This window comes from Rhineura floridana, chromosome 1 (genome assembly GCF_030035675.1).
Source record: "Rhineura floridana isolate rRhiFlo1 chromosome 1, rRhiFlo1.hap2, whole genome shotgun sequence".
Taxonomy (NCBI): domain Eukaryota; kingdom Metazoa; phylum Chordata; class Lepidosauria; order Squamata; family Rhineuridae; genus Rhineura; species Rhineura floridana.
The window spans coordinates 115,743,105-115,760,007 of record NC_084480.1 but is presented as its reverse complement, the minus strand read 5'-3'; the positions used below and the strand labels follow the sequence as shown (position 1 = coordinate 115,760,007).

Genomic DNA, 16,903 nt, shown 5'->3' with positions numbered 1-16,903 from the left:
TTACATAAAAGAAGCTATGTAGAGCCTCGGCTTCCTACTACAATGAAACAGTGATATACAAATATGTTTATAAATAAATAAATAAAAATTCAAAAACACTGGATCAGGTCCAAAACTACAGGCATAACTGGAGCATCCCCTTAAAGCAATTTCTTGAACCCTATTTCTGCACGCAGATCAAGGACTGCTGGACTGGGACTACTTAATTTCATTAGGCCAGCCTCTATTGGTTAAACATCACAGGGTTAATCTTCAGGCAGCTCTGAGGTTGTTTGAATGCGACTGAAAACTGCAGTTGGTCTGTTGTAAATACAGGTTCATGCAGTCAGCTCTGTTGGGTATATAGGGACACAGGAAAGTGCCAGGAAGGTTGGGAAATCATACCTATTAAATAGTTGCTAGTAAATATACAACCAGCCTCAAAAAGAGTATATAATATGCAATATATTTCAATAGGAACTATATATAATATGACCAGATATTTGCAAATGGAAGCCAGTGTGGTGATAATAGTGGGTTGTATCCCATCTTAGTCATACTCAGAGTAGACCTATCAAATTGAATGGGCATAACTAACTTATGTACATTAATTTCAATGGGTATGCTCTTTCAGTATAACTTAATTGGATAAAATCCAGTATTAATGAGCATGTGGAGAGGGCCTGTTTTTGAAAATTTATTGGGCTTTCAGGATGTTCACTGTCATTTTTTCTTACATAAATGTGTAATGTATCTCACATAGGCATTGCTTAACTCAACACACAAAGAAGTGATTCTACAGAGCTGGGCTGCAAGCAGTGCAGTTATCCTCTAAAAAGAAAGGTCCTGGTCTCAAACCAACTGAGCTAAGTGTGTAGCTGTGGTTGTTCAGTTGTGAGAGAAGTACACTCTGCACATCCCCAGTGGCACTTTTAGCTATGATCTCATCATGATATTCTAGGAACTAGCCATGGTACTGAGAAGAGATTCAGGACTGCATCCAGGCACAAATCAAGGCCCTGAAAGCAATGCAGGCGGGTGGGGAAGGAAAAGAAAGGGGGGGAAAGGAATGGAGTGTGTGTGTGTGGAGTTCATTTCCAGGGGCAAAGGGCTGGAAACAAGTGAATCCCACATAAAGATAAAATATTATGTTGGCAAGCCTCTTGGATGTTAAACATCTGACTATGGAAACAACCCACTCTTTAAATAGTTTATCCCCCCCTTTGTACAGGGCAGAGTTCTGATCTGATTATGATAAGAAATGTTCCATTCCTATAAATTAGGGGTTCTCTCTTATTTTCAAGGTACATTCCTTTCTGTAAGGGCTATTTCTTATACTTCAGAGCATCCAGGCTCAATATAATGGATCCTGAGTGAGCCAATTCGTCAATATCTAAAAATTGGCAGATTGCTAATAGGTACAAATTCTGGACAGAGGCAGCTGACATCTCTCTCTCTCTCCATGCAAGGCATGGCCACAAAAGCTCTTCCTGTGTTTCAACTTGCATTCTTTTAGAGCAAGATATGTGTCAGGAGTACTGGAGCAAAGGTGCCGTGTCACCTGTGTGGCCCAGGATTTTGTATGGAAAACTCTATCACTCCCACTTCCCACACGTTAAATTGTGTTGCTGGGCCTAGAAACAGCCCGCACTCTCCCACTCCCCCCCCCAGTACAAAGCCAAAATAAAATATCTCTGGGACTCGTTTCTAAAAAGAGAAACGTGGAGTTTCAAGCTTGACCGGACCCCATATCTTAACGATCTTAATAACCCGGAAGCCTGGCTTTTAACCCTAGATATGTAGGGTTCTGACACCAAAAGGGGCGGGGAAATGCTTTCTGCACGTGCTCAGAGAGACAAGCTGCTTTTTATTTCTCTGACATTTTTTTTAAAAAAGAGGCTTGAATTCTGCATTTTAAGCAGCCCTAAATCAAATGAAAACCCGTATTTTGTAACTGATGTGGCTGGAAAGTTTACTCTTGGTTTTTGAAATTGATAATCAGTTGGCTCAAAAAAGCTGAAAAGGGAAGGAGGGTGGCTTGGCAAAGCGCAGAAGAGTCTTGACAATCTGAGCGTTTCCCAAGAAGAGCAAAGGAAATGTTTGCCTACAGCGAGGGCGAGTGTCAATAAGGAGTGCCGAGTAGTGGTCAGATCCCCCCCTTGGTCGTACATTGTTGTCTGTTGTGTGTGCGCGCATTTCAGAATCCTACTCACCATTTCTTGCCTGAGGAGGTGAAGCTTGGTCTCCAGTCTTTCTAGGGCGCTGGAGTTTCTACTGCTGAGCATGGCGGCTCGCGGGGCCAAGGAGGCGGAGAAGCCGGTGGCTGCAGGACCTCCGCCGGCTTGCTCCCGGTCCTTTTCCCTGTCGCGGCCGACGACGGGCTCCTCCCCTCGCAAGGAGCGCACTAGGCTCTCGGGGACTTTGCGCCCCAGCTTGAGCTCGATGTCTCGAAGGTCTGGCAGGGAACAATCTTCCATGGCTTGTTTTGAATAAAGAGGCTTTTCAGATTAAGGGAGCTGCAATCGGCGACAGAGGAGAGGCAGAAGCGAGCCCTTAGCCGCTCAGCCCTGCCGTGCTGCCCGACCCCTCCATGTTAGTCCAGAGCAGCGACAGTCAGAGGTGGGGGTGGACGGGAGGGGAGCGACAAGCCAGCCAGGTGACCCGCCACGGGAGGCAGCAGGAATAGCCGCCGCCGCTGTCCGGCAGCTGCATTATTTGGATTGCAAACTCCCGCCCTTGGGGTCGCACCAGCTGCCTGGGCCACAAAAGCACGCAAGCTGACGGTTGCAGAAGGCAGGCAAAAGCAGACTCCAGCTGCAGTTGCAATGCGATTGCGAGGAGATCGCGTGATGCTTAGGCTCGCTTAGCTTCTCTCGCCCTTGGGTGAAGTTTGTGCATCGCTCTAGCGAGCAGCAACCCACTTGCAAGATCAGGCCTATTGGCTAGGTGCTTCCCTCCTCCCTTCCCCAATCCCTTCTCTCCGGTAGACTTGTGTGATACTGAAGCGAGCGTCTGGAGTAACAAGCACACACAGACTGACGACCACTCTTAATCCGTGCGCGTGGATAGAGCTCCCTCTATATCCCCCAGCAACAATTGCGCAATTACTCTTCTTCCTCTCCGATACAACCAGACGTGGCTTCTCTATGCAGTCAGTTCGCTCCAAGTCATTTGAGTGTCCCCAAAAGACTGCGGCTTTAAACCTCAGTGGCAGGTGCACCGGAGGAGAGAACAGCCCTTCTACCGTAATGCCTAGAAAAGGGACTCCTCATAGTCCCTAAACAGGCACGGGGTATCTCAGAAGACTTACCAGGAGGCCCAAGAATAAAGTGGTTATGAGCTGACCAACTTCTGACTCCAGATGTGCTAGAATAGACTGTGTGCTAGAATAGACTGTACCACTTCAGACTTTAGGTGGGGAGAACCCCTTTAAAAAAAAAATTAATTATGTAAACAACAACAACAACAAAATCACTCTGCAAGTAAAGGCACAATAGGGCTGTATTTTTCAATTTTATTTTCTTTCAAGAAAGAAGAAAAAACAAACACAAATGAAGGATCCCCGTTATAAGAACAAGTTGAATCAGTATCATAACTATTCAAATCCTCCCCCCCCCGTAAAAAACCCAAAATAAAACAGTTGGATGGCATTGTACATAGCAATATAGCCTGGTACAAATAAAATACACAGCCATCAACACATTCCTGAAAACCTAGTGTGAGAAGGCTTTTCCAGTTTCACAACAATTCCTCAACATACATCTTTGTCCACTCTAGTCCTTGTCCCAGAGGCTGAAAAATGCCATCTACTCTGTTGTGGGTCTATGCTATTTAATATATATCTAAGACTTGTTCCACATGGCATAATAGTCCAATGTTGATTATTTTCCCTTTGCCAACTTCAATTCGAAAGTCAGTTTCTAAGCTGTTACAATATTCCAGAGGTGCTTGGTTTAGTTTTCCACTGTTAAACAGTCAGCCTGTTTCACAATCTCCATCCTGGCAGCTAGAGTTTTGTTTTAAAACTGCAGGGAAATTCTACATCAGACATTCCACCACCACATTTTGTCTGAAGTGGTAAATTCCACTCTACTATGGCCCCATCTGCACTATACATTTAAAGCACTTTAAACAGTCATGAATCCTGGGAACTGTAGTTTGCTAGGGGTGCTGAGAATTGTTAGGAGACCCCCCTCACTGAGCTACAATTCCCGGAGTAGTTTAATAATCAAGTCCTCTTCCAAGGGAACTCTGGGAATTGTAGCTCTGTGAGGGGAATAGTGGTCTCCTAACAACTCTCAGTATCCTTAAGAAACTACAGTTACCAGGATTCTTTGGGGAAAGCCATGACTGTTTAAAGTGGTATAGTACTGCTTTAATTGTATAGTGCAGATGGATTCTACCACCTCATTGTGCTGTGTGTGTAGACAAGGTCTAAATAGGCAAAGGGAATGATCAGGGAGTCAAGAAATGATAACAACAGGGCCATTTCACAATTGCAAGGAGGAAGGCTACCCACTGTTCTGGAAGCACATTAAAGTGTGTGTACACAGATAACATAAACAAGGTATTTATTTATATACAGCATCCTGCATTTCCAAAGTGGCTAACAATGTCAAGAGTATTTTTTTTAACCCTTTTCAGTGTAAAACTGAGACACACATGTGCCACATGGGAAATGCCACACATTACCAAAGCAACATAGGATTAAAAAACAGCGTCTATGCCACTACTGTAACACAGGAATTGGGTATGACTGACATGTAATGAACTGCCATGAATGAAAGCATCCCAGCCCATTAAGGACAGCTGAATTCCCGTGCAACTGAACATCACTAACAGGAGGTTGCCATTATTTCAAAATTGGAGCATGCTTCTGTGCCTAAGAAGACTGTCTTTTCTTGCTGAATTCCCCTGCTCCACTCTGCTTCCAACCCCCAGGCTTGGGAGGAGGAAGGATTCCCTGGATTCACTACATTATTGCTGGGCTATGGGGGAACAGGCTAAACAGCTTTACCTAGTTATATTTGCTTTTAGCTCACACGCTCTGTTCTGCTGCCCTTTGAAAGAATAGCAGCTGATCTACTTTGGTGTTTTTATTTCCCCTTTGAGGCCTCTGCAACATGTCCAGATGGAACATGATGTTGTCTTTGTCATCACAGAGAATGAAATACTGTAATCCAAAACATCACAGGGCAGCTAATCTCTTTACATAACCAAGACACACGCCCATTGATAAAGTAATCTGTAATATCACTTACAAATTGGGACCAAACTACATGTGACACTCGGTCATCATGTGTAGTTTGATCCTGATTTTGTTTTCTTTTAAACAAAAACTAAAGAGTATGATTGGCTTGTGTGTGTGTTCTTAACTTTTTTGCCCCTGTGCTGTTCTCCTCTGAATATCACCCCCTCACACACACCTGTAGTTGCTTTTTGCCCTTCTTTAGTTTGCAGCAAAATTTGCAATTTTTTAAACACACACACACCTGCACACACACATCAGCAAAAAAAATCCATACCACCAAGTAGTCCTTTTGGAGTGTTCATTTCATTTCATTTCATTTCTAAATGGCCCTTCATCTGTACAGATCACAAAGCAATGTGCAAATAATCATATAAGAGCATAAGAAGAACCCTGCTGGATCAGGCGGGTTACCCATTTAGTCCAGCATCCTATTCTCACAGTGGCCAACCACTGCCTGTGGGAAGCTCACAAGCAGGACTTGAGCACCAAGAGTACTCTCCCCTCCTGCATGTTCCAGCAACTGGTGTTCAGAAGTTTACTGCTTCCAACAGTGGAGGCAGAACATAGCCATCAGGGTTAGCAACCATTGATAGCCTTCTTCTGAAGTCTTCTCGAACTATGCTGAGATGCCAGCTTCGCACCATATAAAATCTGACAACACATAAAATACAATTTAAACAGAGAAACATGTTAAAACACATGCTTACAATCAATCTCATGAGGGGAGAGCAAGGCCATCCTTGCCAGCAGGACACCAACCCATCTGCTCAGGGTGGTGGTGAGAGAGATCTGGAGCAGAGAGCCTGCTCTACCTGTGTAGGCTCCCTGCATTATTAAGGACACATAATTTAGAGTTGGGTTCTATGTGTGCACAGCAGGTACCCTGCTCCATACTTTCCCCTCCAACACGCACATGGCATGGGGTTGGGCTGGTGAAGATGTGATGGCAAGGGTGTGGCCCCACTGTCCCTATCACACGATTGTTATTATGTGAGGGGAGAATACCTAAAGCCATGTGTAGTGTAGCCCTTGGATCATGGGTAGGGAATATCAAGCCTGGAGGCTGAATGCCACGCCCCCCAAACTCTGGCTCTTGGGACTCTGCCTAGGCCATGCCACCTTCATAGGCCTCACCCCTTTCTGGAAGCCACACGTTTCACCAGCCCTGCTCCACAACCTCCGTGAATGCTTTTGCCTGACTGGACTTTGTCCTTGAGTGGCGACAATGCCTTTTGCTTGCCTGGATGGGAAGGTGTGTGGGGTGTTTGTGTGTGTAGATAAGTTCTGCGTGGTTGGAATGTAGTCTACTGAGCAAAAGTAAGAGTCGTATCCTTTGTAGTGCCCCCCTTTGCCTCTGGCCCTGCCTGTCCATGGTATTCAGCCTCCAGAAAGTTGCCCACAGTGGAATTCAGCCTTTGGGCCGATAAAGATTCCCCACCCTGGCCTGAGATAAATCAGAATCTAGCCTTTGTTGAAAACTCCCATTTGAATCAGTGGGCTATCTATTGTGGTGCTTTAAGAAAACTTTGATGACGCATGTGATATCTCAGAGCATGCAATTACATTAACAGAAAAGGAAGACAGCTCCTGTGTACTCGTGCATCTGACTAGCAGCCTTTCCAAAGACAGATAAAACAGATGTTGCCCAAAAAAGGACAAGAGAAGGAAAATAAATTAGAAAAAGGACTGACATGAAAAGAAAAACCCTACCAAATATTATAAAGAGATAGCTAAGCAGAAGTTTAGATTACTACACTGTCATTCTCAGATTAATTTTAGCAGAAATTTGAATTTTTGACTTGCTCTTTTCACAACTCTCCTTGAAAGTGCTGATACCATTAAACATTTCTATGCCTTCAAGCATTTTCATATATAATCCTAAAAGCCCCTGTGAGTTTCTATTTGTTGGCATTTGTCTCCATGTGCAAAAGTTGTTGCTGGTCAGAACACTGATGAGATCCCTTGAAGGGCCCTTCCAGACAATCTCTTTTTTTGGGTGGAATTCCATCATATATCAGCAAATTCAGGCTGCATAATCTAAGTTGGCTTGGTGCTCTTGTGCAAGAAACCTGCTTCCCAATTTTTTAATTAAACAAATCTGACTTTTTACAGTAAGGAAATGATGGGGAATTGCTCTGGAAAGTGTGGGATAACAATTACTTGATGTAACATTGCATGACCTTCCCACAAACAAATCACAATGAGTGTTCAAGAAAGAGTCAGTGTCATCTAACCTCCTGCAAACTTTGTGCAAATAAATCAGAATGAATGTTCAGTAAAGAGGTTGTCTGGAAGTGACCTAAATCAGATGAATATTCTAGAAAATTTTGCTGATAGACCCCTTTTGTATGTGCAGAAATACAAAAGTACTCTGCTGCAATGCGTAAAAAACGCCTTCAGTCAATGGACTTGAAGGGTCATGTCACATGATGGTGATGGTGCTGCCTTCTCTTCAGGAGATATTCCTAGTCTCACATTCATAACTGTACGGAGATCTTATCTAGAAGTACATAGTGTGTCCTATGATTTCAGTGGCTCCAAAAGTATCTGAGTCTAAGGAAAATTGTAGAAATGGAATTTGATAGCATTAATGTGCCACCAAGAAACAGGATGGGTGTATAAAGATGTAGGGTGGGAACCACCTTCCAGTTTTGGAGTCTTATTGGCATCTCTGATGGTCATACCAAAATATAACATATGTCAGTACTTTGGATGCTGCTTTGGGTTTTTCTCAGGAGGATACAACTTGAATGTTAGTGAAAACCTGCCAACTAACTTGATCAAAAAACAACTATTTATTTTTTCTAGGCTGCGTTTCATTTGATGGATGTCAGGGCAGTATACAGTAAAAACAGAAATCCTTTATTACTGTTATCATTTAATTTATATACTACTTAATGTCAAAATAATCAACAGGGCCAGCATTAGGCATGACTGGGCCCTTGGGCACCAGACTGCCCTAGGCCTTTGTTGTCATGCTCCCCAATACCCCCGCCCGATGCAGGCGGTGTGGCTTAAATAGGCCTGCTCATCCCACCTGCCTCCTGCATTGTTGCATCAGCACGCTAGCATGCTGCACACACACGCCTGCCATCACCCAAAATGGCGACAGGGGCGTCAACCCCTTAGGGATGCCCCCACCGCCATCTTGGGTGATGGCAAGCATATGCATGCAGTGCACTAGCATGGCAATGTGGTGATGTGTGAGGCAGATGGGACAGGCAGACCTATTTAATCCTGCATGGGGGTGTTTTCTAAGAGGATGGAGCTCCCACTCTGTGATCTGCAGCAGTGTCGGGTCACTAGGCTCCACAAACTGATGCTGGTGCAGACTGCGGGGTAGAATCTCCACCCTCCCTGCCTAAGGAGGAACCCCTCAGAGACCCTTCTGGGCTTCAGGGGCCCTCAGCCAGTGCCTGACCTGGCTGCCCACTGATGCTGGGCCTGATAATCAAAAATACAAATACAACCAAACCAGTTACAGGTTGTGAAGCAACAAGAACTTATGAAAACTGAAAGCAGTCTGAAGAAGCATAACCCTCTAAATTGCCCAAATACAAATATTTTAACTTGACATCAAAAATATTTGTTAGATTGAAACCAGTTTAACCTCCCTGAGGAGTACATTCCAAATTTGGGACACCACTGCAGAAAAGGCCTTCTCCATTGTGCACACCATACTTCCACCAAGGAAGGCATTTGGAGAAAAGCCTCTGTTGAAGATCTTAAGATTTTAGACAATGACAGGCTAGGATAGAAATGAATCAAAACACATTGTTGTTGTTTATTTATATACCACTTTTTGGCCCAAAGGTCCCCAAAGTGATGAACAGCGCATTATAAAACATATTACCAAAAAAAGAAAAATTACATAAGAAATATGCAGTAGAAATACAATGCTTACAATAGATAAATCAAAACTATATTTTTAAAATAGCATGAAAATCCAACCAATAATACCAATTATGTAATAGGCTCTACTAATCAATAGGTGTTCCCCATCTGCCCACATAGTCATCTGTGCTGTGGACATTGACAGCTACAGAGCACCAAAGTCTCCAAAAAGCCATCTTCTGTTCACATCCTTATTGTTAGAACTAAACTAAATGGGGTGGCACCGGACCCTTTCATTTAGCCTGCCCCAATCAAGGAGGGTAAGCCAGGGGTGGATTCAGTTAGAGGCAAAAGGGGCACATAGAGGCTAAATATTCTCCTTTCTGTAGCTTATGTCCTCTCAGTCTGCCTTCCCAGGTGCTTTCTCTTTGGTTAAGCTCCAATACTGTAAGTGATCTTGGCTGGAGAAAATACAGAAACCAGCCCCAGCCAGCAGCCGAACCTTATGTCAACAGTGGCAATTGGTCAGTGTCCTTCACCATACCTGCAGGCAGAAGGCTAGCTAGAGTGGGCCCCCCCCAAAACCTTTTCAGCCCAAGGACCACATCTGGAAACCAAAGAAACTGTGGTGGGCAGCACTACAGAATACTCATTTCACCAAAGAAGAACCAGCAATGCTCAGAATCCCGCAAGAGAGGCAAAAGGCATCCAAAAACAAATACAATACAGACCCCTCCCCCAACAACAACAAAAAGCAAAGAAAAACATTGAGAGAGGCAGTCACCCAGGGGGATGTCTGAGGGTGCCATGGTGTCCAAGGGTGGCCCAGGGTGAGAGAGTGCAGGTCATGGCACATATGGCTTGGTCCTCCAGCATCTTGGCATCACTCACTCACCTCTTGGCTTCACCTGGCTCTTGAATGCTGTCCACCCAAGCATACAGCAATGCTACAGTGGTAGGGGGCTGCCAGTGTGCATCATATGAGCAAAGCAACACATGCACATACATGGTGCCTTCTGGAGTACATGACCTGGAGTGGCTGTCTCTCTGCCTACTCACTTGGTCAGCAGCCTTTCCCAATGACTCTATGGTGTGATGTGTTGGGAGAAGGTGGGTAGGTGAGACAGCCAACTCAAGTCAACAACATGCAAAAAAAAAATACTGCCATCACGGCGTCAGCTCAGGAGGATGATCATGGAGGCTGACACTGTTGCCTGAAATGGTTGCCTCACTCTGACTAATGGAAGGGCCAGCCCTGATTCTGAGTTTCATAACTCATTGTGTCTTTGGTCACTTCTCAAGCCTTACCCAGTGAGGATCTAAACTGTTGCATTATTTGCCCTTGTTCGTGCTATGTACTTTCTCCCACTGAACTCTGTGTGCCATTTTAAAGTGAATTCTGGATTGCTAGAGACAGGGAATGAATGGGGGTATGAGCAATGTGGGCCAGAATCATGGCTCAACCTAACAGCAGCAGGCACACAACTCCATGGAGAGTTTTCTTTCCCTTTTTTGTTTTTTATCTATTGTCTGTTTCAGAGAAATTCCAATTACTTTTGGGTCAAAGATTTTCTCAGAGAATAGCTGAGTTGATATTTAACCTGGCATTACATCATGCTGCAATGGATATGGGCAGGAAAAAAACTGGTTCATTTTCTGGAGGCAGCCTTTATTATTCAGCTCTTTTTTTCTTTTCTTTTCTTTCCGATGTAACCAAATACCCTTGCTTTGTGTGGCTCCACATGACATAAGTTTACACTTTTTAAAATAGTAGGCTCACACCTGATCACATTTGAACAGGAAGAAATGATATTGAAACCAAGCAGGTCTCCAGCTTGTGCATAGAAAAATCCTTCCTATAGCAAAGGGAAGGGTCATAGCCCAATGGCAGAGCATCTGCTCTGCACGAAGAAGGTCTAGAGTTCAATCCCCAGCATCTCCAAATAGGGCTGGGAAACATTTCTGCCTGAAATCCTAGACAGCAGCTACCAGTCAACGTAGACAGTACTGAGCTAGATGGATCAATGGCCTGACTTGGTATAAGACAACTTCCTATGCGCTTAGCTAAAGCTGCTTTCAAAGGAACCATATCTCACTGGCAGAGTCTGACTGGCAATCGACATGGAATGCAAGATGTTTTAATATACAGAGATGACAACCCCATATTTCATATTAAGGCAACTCATTTTCTTGTACGGACATTTATCAACGTGTGGCAAGGGCTTCCATCACAGATCTGCTGTTGCAAGCAAACATGTAGTCACCTAGAGAGCATACTTTATGAGGTGACTAACAAATGCAAATGAACAAACAAAAATACAGATGCACCCAGAAAGCCTTCCACTAATATCCACCCACTATATTTTATTAGCATAATCTCAGTGCACAGGGCAATCAGTACACATTACCTGTGGAGGTAAGAAGCACAAATAAATCCTAGGCTATGTTCCGAAGGCGCACGAGGCCAGCTTCCTGCTGAAGCTAAGCAGGGTCAGGTCTGGTCAGTGCCTGGATGGGAGACTGCCTGGGAACCATATGTAAGCCGCCTTGGGTTTCTATCATGAAAAGGAAGGGGGGTATAAATCTAATAAATAAATAAAATAAAGAAATCAAGAGTTTCTCTCCTCCCACTCATTCTGCAAGACTTGTGGGTCCTGCAATGGTTCCTTACACACCTTGGTTACCAACGTCTCTTGTTTTTACTCCCCCTAAGGCCAGGCCGGCTCAGATATACATGCACACAGCTTGATTTCTTATCAGCTGAATATTCAACACTGGGTGACTTTCAGCTGAATGTCTGAGCCAATGGAAAGCACTATGCTTTACGTGAGATGTGGTGATAATGAAATTCTGTCTGTAGTGTTTGATCTGTATGTGATGACTCATTCATCTATGCAGGACACCACTTGATGCTGAAGTTTTCAGGTGATAAACATGCATCTGTGAACCAGCCCTCGGATGTCTCATCAGTCATGGCATGTGTTGCCTTCTGGATCAAACAGGAGTGGCATTCTGAGTGGGTAAACAGTAACTAGCCCATCCAGACCTGGAGTCATGGTGTCTGATGCTAGTGCATAAGTTGTTGAGGAGTGAGGAAGCAAGCATGTCACACGCAATTTGCAGTATTTCTTCTCCTGCTCCTATAAATCCTTTGGAGGGGGAGGGATACAAGATGTAGGAGACTCAGTAGGATATTGCACTGGCGTGGCATGACTGTGATATTGGGATGGGAATGCTTTGTTGGTGCTTAGTAAGCCAGAAAGCCAAGTGATTAGATGGGGTGGAGTTGTTGATAGAAAACATTTTACTGTGATGACATGGGGGAGGATTAGGAAATGTGTATCTGGTCCATAAGGCCTTGCTAACAACCCTATCTGTCCTTTCATGATGTGGATTCTAAGCCAATATACAGATCTATGCCAGTAAGGGTATATGAAGGAGAAATCCTTCTGGTGATATAAAGTCTCTGAAAGCCTTGGAAGCCAGACTAATACTCAGAACAGTAGCATGTAGAGTTGAAGTGAGTGAGAATTCTTACAATAATGGTTGCCTCCAGACTGTTAATGTTTTGCAAGAGGGGTTCAAGGGAACACCAGAAATTTAGGTTTGTGCAATGAAAGTTGATTAAAGTGCTCCTTCACCCTGGTACAACAAATCCACCTTTTTTATTTTTTAAAAGACTTTTGCAGTTAGGAAAATGACAGGGAAATGCACTGAAAAGTGTGGGATGAATGAATGATTAACAGGAAGATGTACAAAAACTGTGCATGCAAATCAAGATGAATGTGCATTGTTGTATAACTGCCCTACCAGACCAAGCAAATCAGGATGGATGTTCAATAAACAGGTCATATGGAGGAGCGCCATATCTTACAGACTAGGGCTGCAATCCACTGCGCACTTACCTGGGAGTAAATCCTGTTGAACTCAGTGGAGCTTACTTCTGAGTAGACATGTCTTAGATTGCAGCCCAGGTCTTTTGTCTTTTGCCTGAGAAACCTCAACATGTAAAACGCAGGCTACACCAGAAAGAAGTCTTACATCCAGGGAGTCACTTTCATACAAGCTTCTCCATTGGCTTTTTGGCTTGCTGAAGTCAGCTAATGCCTTTTGAATTTAGGCATGGCATTTTCTTGGTCAGATAAATATTTATGGCCAGAGTCTCTCAACCTTAGTCATACCACATACCGCTTCACTGTCTGAGTCATCTTGGTGAAATTAATGAAAGCATTCTCAGCATCAAGAAGAACTTGGCATAGGAACACATTATGGTGGGAGATAGGATTGTGTTCCGGATCTTTAAGGTGTTCAAAGCTACTATATTACTTTTGATGAAAACAAAATTTACGACTTTCTTTCCTTTATTGCGGTTTTTGTTTTCTTTTTATTTAGCACATAAGCTAGAAGTCAGCTGCACAGGAGGGTGAGAGAGCTCTCATGTGTACCCATCTTGTATGTTTCTTTTATCCAGGCCATGGGTCTCTTCACATCATCTGGGAGAGAGAAACAGCCACACCTCATCCTGGAATATCTTTACCGTATGAGAATTACTTCCGAATAAATATCCCAGACTCCCATGTGATGCACCAAAGCTTATTTGTGGATAAGTTCTCTGTTGAACCTGCTGTCCTGCCCTGTGGAAGAATCTGCATCTAGCTGTGGAAAGACTGAAGCTATGGGGGAGGACTGTAGCTCAGAAGCAGAGCATCTGCCTTACATGCGAAACGTCCCAAGGTCAATCTCCAGCATCTCCAGGTAGGGCTGGGAAAGATCCCGTCTGAAATTCTAGAGAGCTGTTGCCAGTCAGTGTAGATAATACTGAGCTAGATGGACCAATAATCTGACTCAGTATAAGGCAGCTTCCTGTTCCTCAGGTGCTGAAGTGATCCAGCTTCACATTGTAAGGTTAGGTGCTTGAGTAAATCTCTGGATAGATCTCTTTTCCCAGCCAGTGGATCTCTTCTGGCCCATCTTCAGCAGCAGATCCACTCACAGGAAATTAGTCCAGCAGGGTGCTTCAGGAGGCAAGCCAGAGTCCCTTCCCAAGTGAAGAGATCTACTTCTGAGGATGTGGGCAATTTTCCTCTCAAAGTCTGTTCAGATATCATGCAGCACAAGGGTCGCCAACCATTTTGGACCAGTGGACACATTTTTAATTTTCAGAGAGTGCTGTGGGCACCAGTTTGCCGCCCCGGGCCCCTACTGGGAGGAAGGGCAGGATACAAATCTAATCTAAATAAATAAATGGGCTGCCACAAGGGGCATCGCATCACACAAAATTAGAGAGTGCACTGGTGAAGCTTCTCCTATAATTGCATTTCTGTACAAGAAAATGCATAGTCTGTTGAATTTCTGCCTGAAATACAGCTGTTCTTCCCCAATGCCAACCCCAAACCAAAGCATAGGCTGCCATAGTAGATATTATGGGGGATGTTTGCCTGTGTGCCAACCCACATACCTCTGCATGTCTTTCTGCTAACAAGGGTTGCCAGGTGTTTTGACCCCTATATTAAATATCTGGGATTTTGGATCCCAACTGTGAAGCATATATCCTGGGCTTTGCCTATGAAAAAACACGCAAGAGCTGTGCTCTTTTTCACAATGTTGCATCCATTCCAGATTGTTGTTTTTGTTATGTGCCTTCAAGTCAATTACGACTTATGGCAACCCGATGAATCAGCGACCTCCAATAGCATCTATCGTGAACCACCCTGTTCAGATCTTGTAAGTTCAGGTCTGTGGCTTCCTTTATGGAATCAATCCATCTCTTGTTTGGTCTTCCTCTTTCTCTACTCCCTTCTGTTTTTCCCAGCATTATTGTCTTTTCTAGTGAATCGTGTCTTCTCATTATGTGTCCAAAGTATGATAACCTTAGTTTCATCATTTTAGCTTCTAGTGATAGTTCTGGTTTTATTTGTTCTAACACCCAATTATTTGTCTTTTTTGTGGTCCATGGTGTCTGCAAAGCTCTCGTTTCAAATCATTACTGATTTCTGCTAGTAGTATGATATCATCTGCATATTTTGAATTATTGATATTTCTCCCTCCAATTTTCACACCTCCTTCATCTTGTTCCAATCCCGCTTCCTGTATGATATGTTCTGCGTATAGATTAAACAAATAGGGTGATAAAATGCACCCGTGTCTCACACCCTTTCTGACTGGGAACCAATCTGTTTCTCCATATTCTGTCCTTACAGTAGCCTCTTGTCCAGAGTATAGGTTGCACATCAAGACAATCAGATGCTGTGGCACCCCCATTTCTTTTAAAGCATTCCATAGTTTTTCATGATCTACACAATCAAAGGCTTTGCTGTAATGTATAAAGCATAGGGTGATTTCCTTCTGAAATTCCTTGATCCATTCCATTATCCAACGCATATTTACAATACGATCTCTGATACCTCTTCCCTTTCTAAATCCAGCTTGGACATGATCATCTGGCATTTCTCGTTCCATATATGGTAAGAGCCTTACTTTACTTGCATGGGATATTAAGGCAATAGTTTGATAACTACTGCATTCCCTGGGATCCCCTTTCTTTGGAATTGGGATGTATATTGAACGCTTCCAGTCTGTGGGCTATTGTTTTCTTTTCCATATTTGTTGACAATTTTTTGTCAAAATTTGGACAGATTCAGTTTCAGTAACTTGTAGCAAATCTATTGGTATGCCATCTGTTCCTGGCGATTTGTTTCTTCCAATTATTTTAAGAGCAGCTTTCACCTCACATTCTAAAATTTCTGGTTCTTCATCATACGATTCCTCCATGAATGAATCTGTCATCCTTGCATATCTTTTATATAGGCTAACTCCACTGACATGTCAGCGTAGAGTCATTAGGTAGGTGAAAAAAGCCTCTTTGTAATTTGGGGGTTCACCACATAGACCACTGGCACAAGGGATGGAGTGCATTTCATATTTGAGCCAAACAAAAATCCATTTTCAGCAGGAGGCCAGCTTTACTTACCCTCAGCTTTTGTTTTCTGGAAACATCTCTAATCAGGAGTCCAAAGGTGCTTTTTCTCAGGATCTGTTGCATGCAAGGAACTCGGCCCATGCTCTGAAACCCAAGATGCTGCTCAGGCAGGTAACATATAACTAGCTAAGTTAGATTGACTTTATTTTGTGTTTGTGTGTGTGTGATTGTTCTCTTTTCCTTCCCCTTCCCCTGTAAATAAAACTCTTTATAGTTTAACATTTAGCTTCCTTCGTTTTAAAAAGCAGTTCTCTGAAATTTCACTGTAGAATCTTCCCCTTGTGCTTAAGACTGCATAGTTTAGCTATGACCCCTGTGTCTAAGTTTATTTCACAACGTTTTGTTAAGTTCTGGGTCCACTGGGCTTTGGGAATATACTGTAAACCCAAAGCTTCTGTTTTTGTTTGTTTTTTCCTAGAGCTGGGCTACAGGGTTCAGAAAGTCCCCAACCCGCTGAACAAACTAGGGTTGGCTTAAGGTTCATTCTGTCTGGTGGAAGCCTGTTATAATTCTGTTTATGGAGGGAAGCCTTATATAAAAAGAGGGTTGAACAGTAAGGAAATGTCCCCCCCCCCCTTCCTAAGCCTAAAACTCAAGAGGCAGGCTTGGTGATGTCACAAGGAAAGACTGGTGAAGTAATGAGACAGGGCCTGATGATGTCACAAGGCTGGCAGCACTTGAAAGTCAACAATCTGTTAGTGTGTTAGGCTTGGGACGAGAGCTTGGCTATAAAAGGATGGAACCCAGTGATAAAGGGGTGGAGCTAGAAACAGTGGGAATAATACAATGGTTTTTTTTAATTGAAAACCTTATGAACTATGAATTAAACTTTCAAAAGCAGTTTTCCCAGCTCCACATAC

General features: G+C 43.6%; 1 protein-coding gene and 1 long non-coding RNA gene across 3 annotated transcripts in view; one reads left to right on the top strand and one right to left on the bottom strand.

Moving 5' to 3' along the window:
- The window catches only part of LURAP1L (leucine rich adaptor protein 1 like), a 29,258-nt gene extending 26,013 nt beyond the window's left edge, over window positions 1-3,245 (bottom strand). The window contains exon 1 of the mRNA XM_061629767.1: window positions 2,193-3,245. Coding sequence (XP_061485751.1) covers window positions 2,193-2,456 — 264 coding nt within the window. The 5' untranslated portion in view covers window positions 2,457-3,245. The remainder of the gene's footprint in view (window positions 1-2,192) is intronic.
- LOC133386165 (uncharacterized) overlaps window positions 1-16,903 on the top strand; it is a 42,504-nt gene that overhangs the window by 1,035 nt on the left and 24,566 nt on the right. For both annotated transcript variants that reach the window (XR_009763070.1, XR_009763069.1), the window contains exon 2: window positions 13,536-13,819. This is a non-coding gene — a long non-coding RNA (uncharacterized LOC133386165). The remainder of the gene's footprint in view (window positions 1-13,535; window positions 13,820-16,903) is intronic.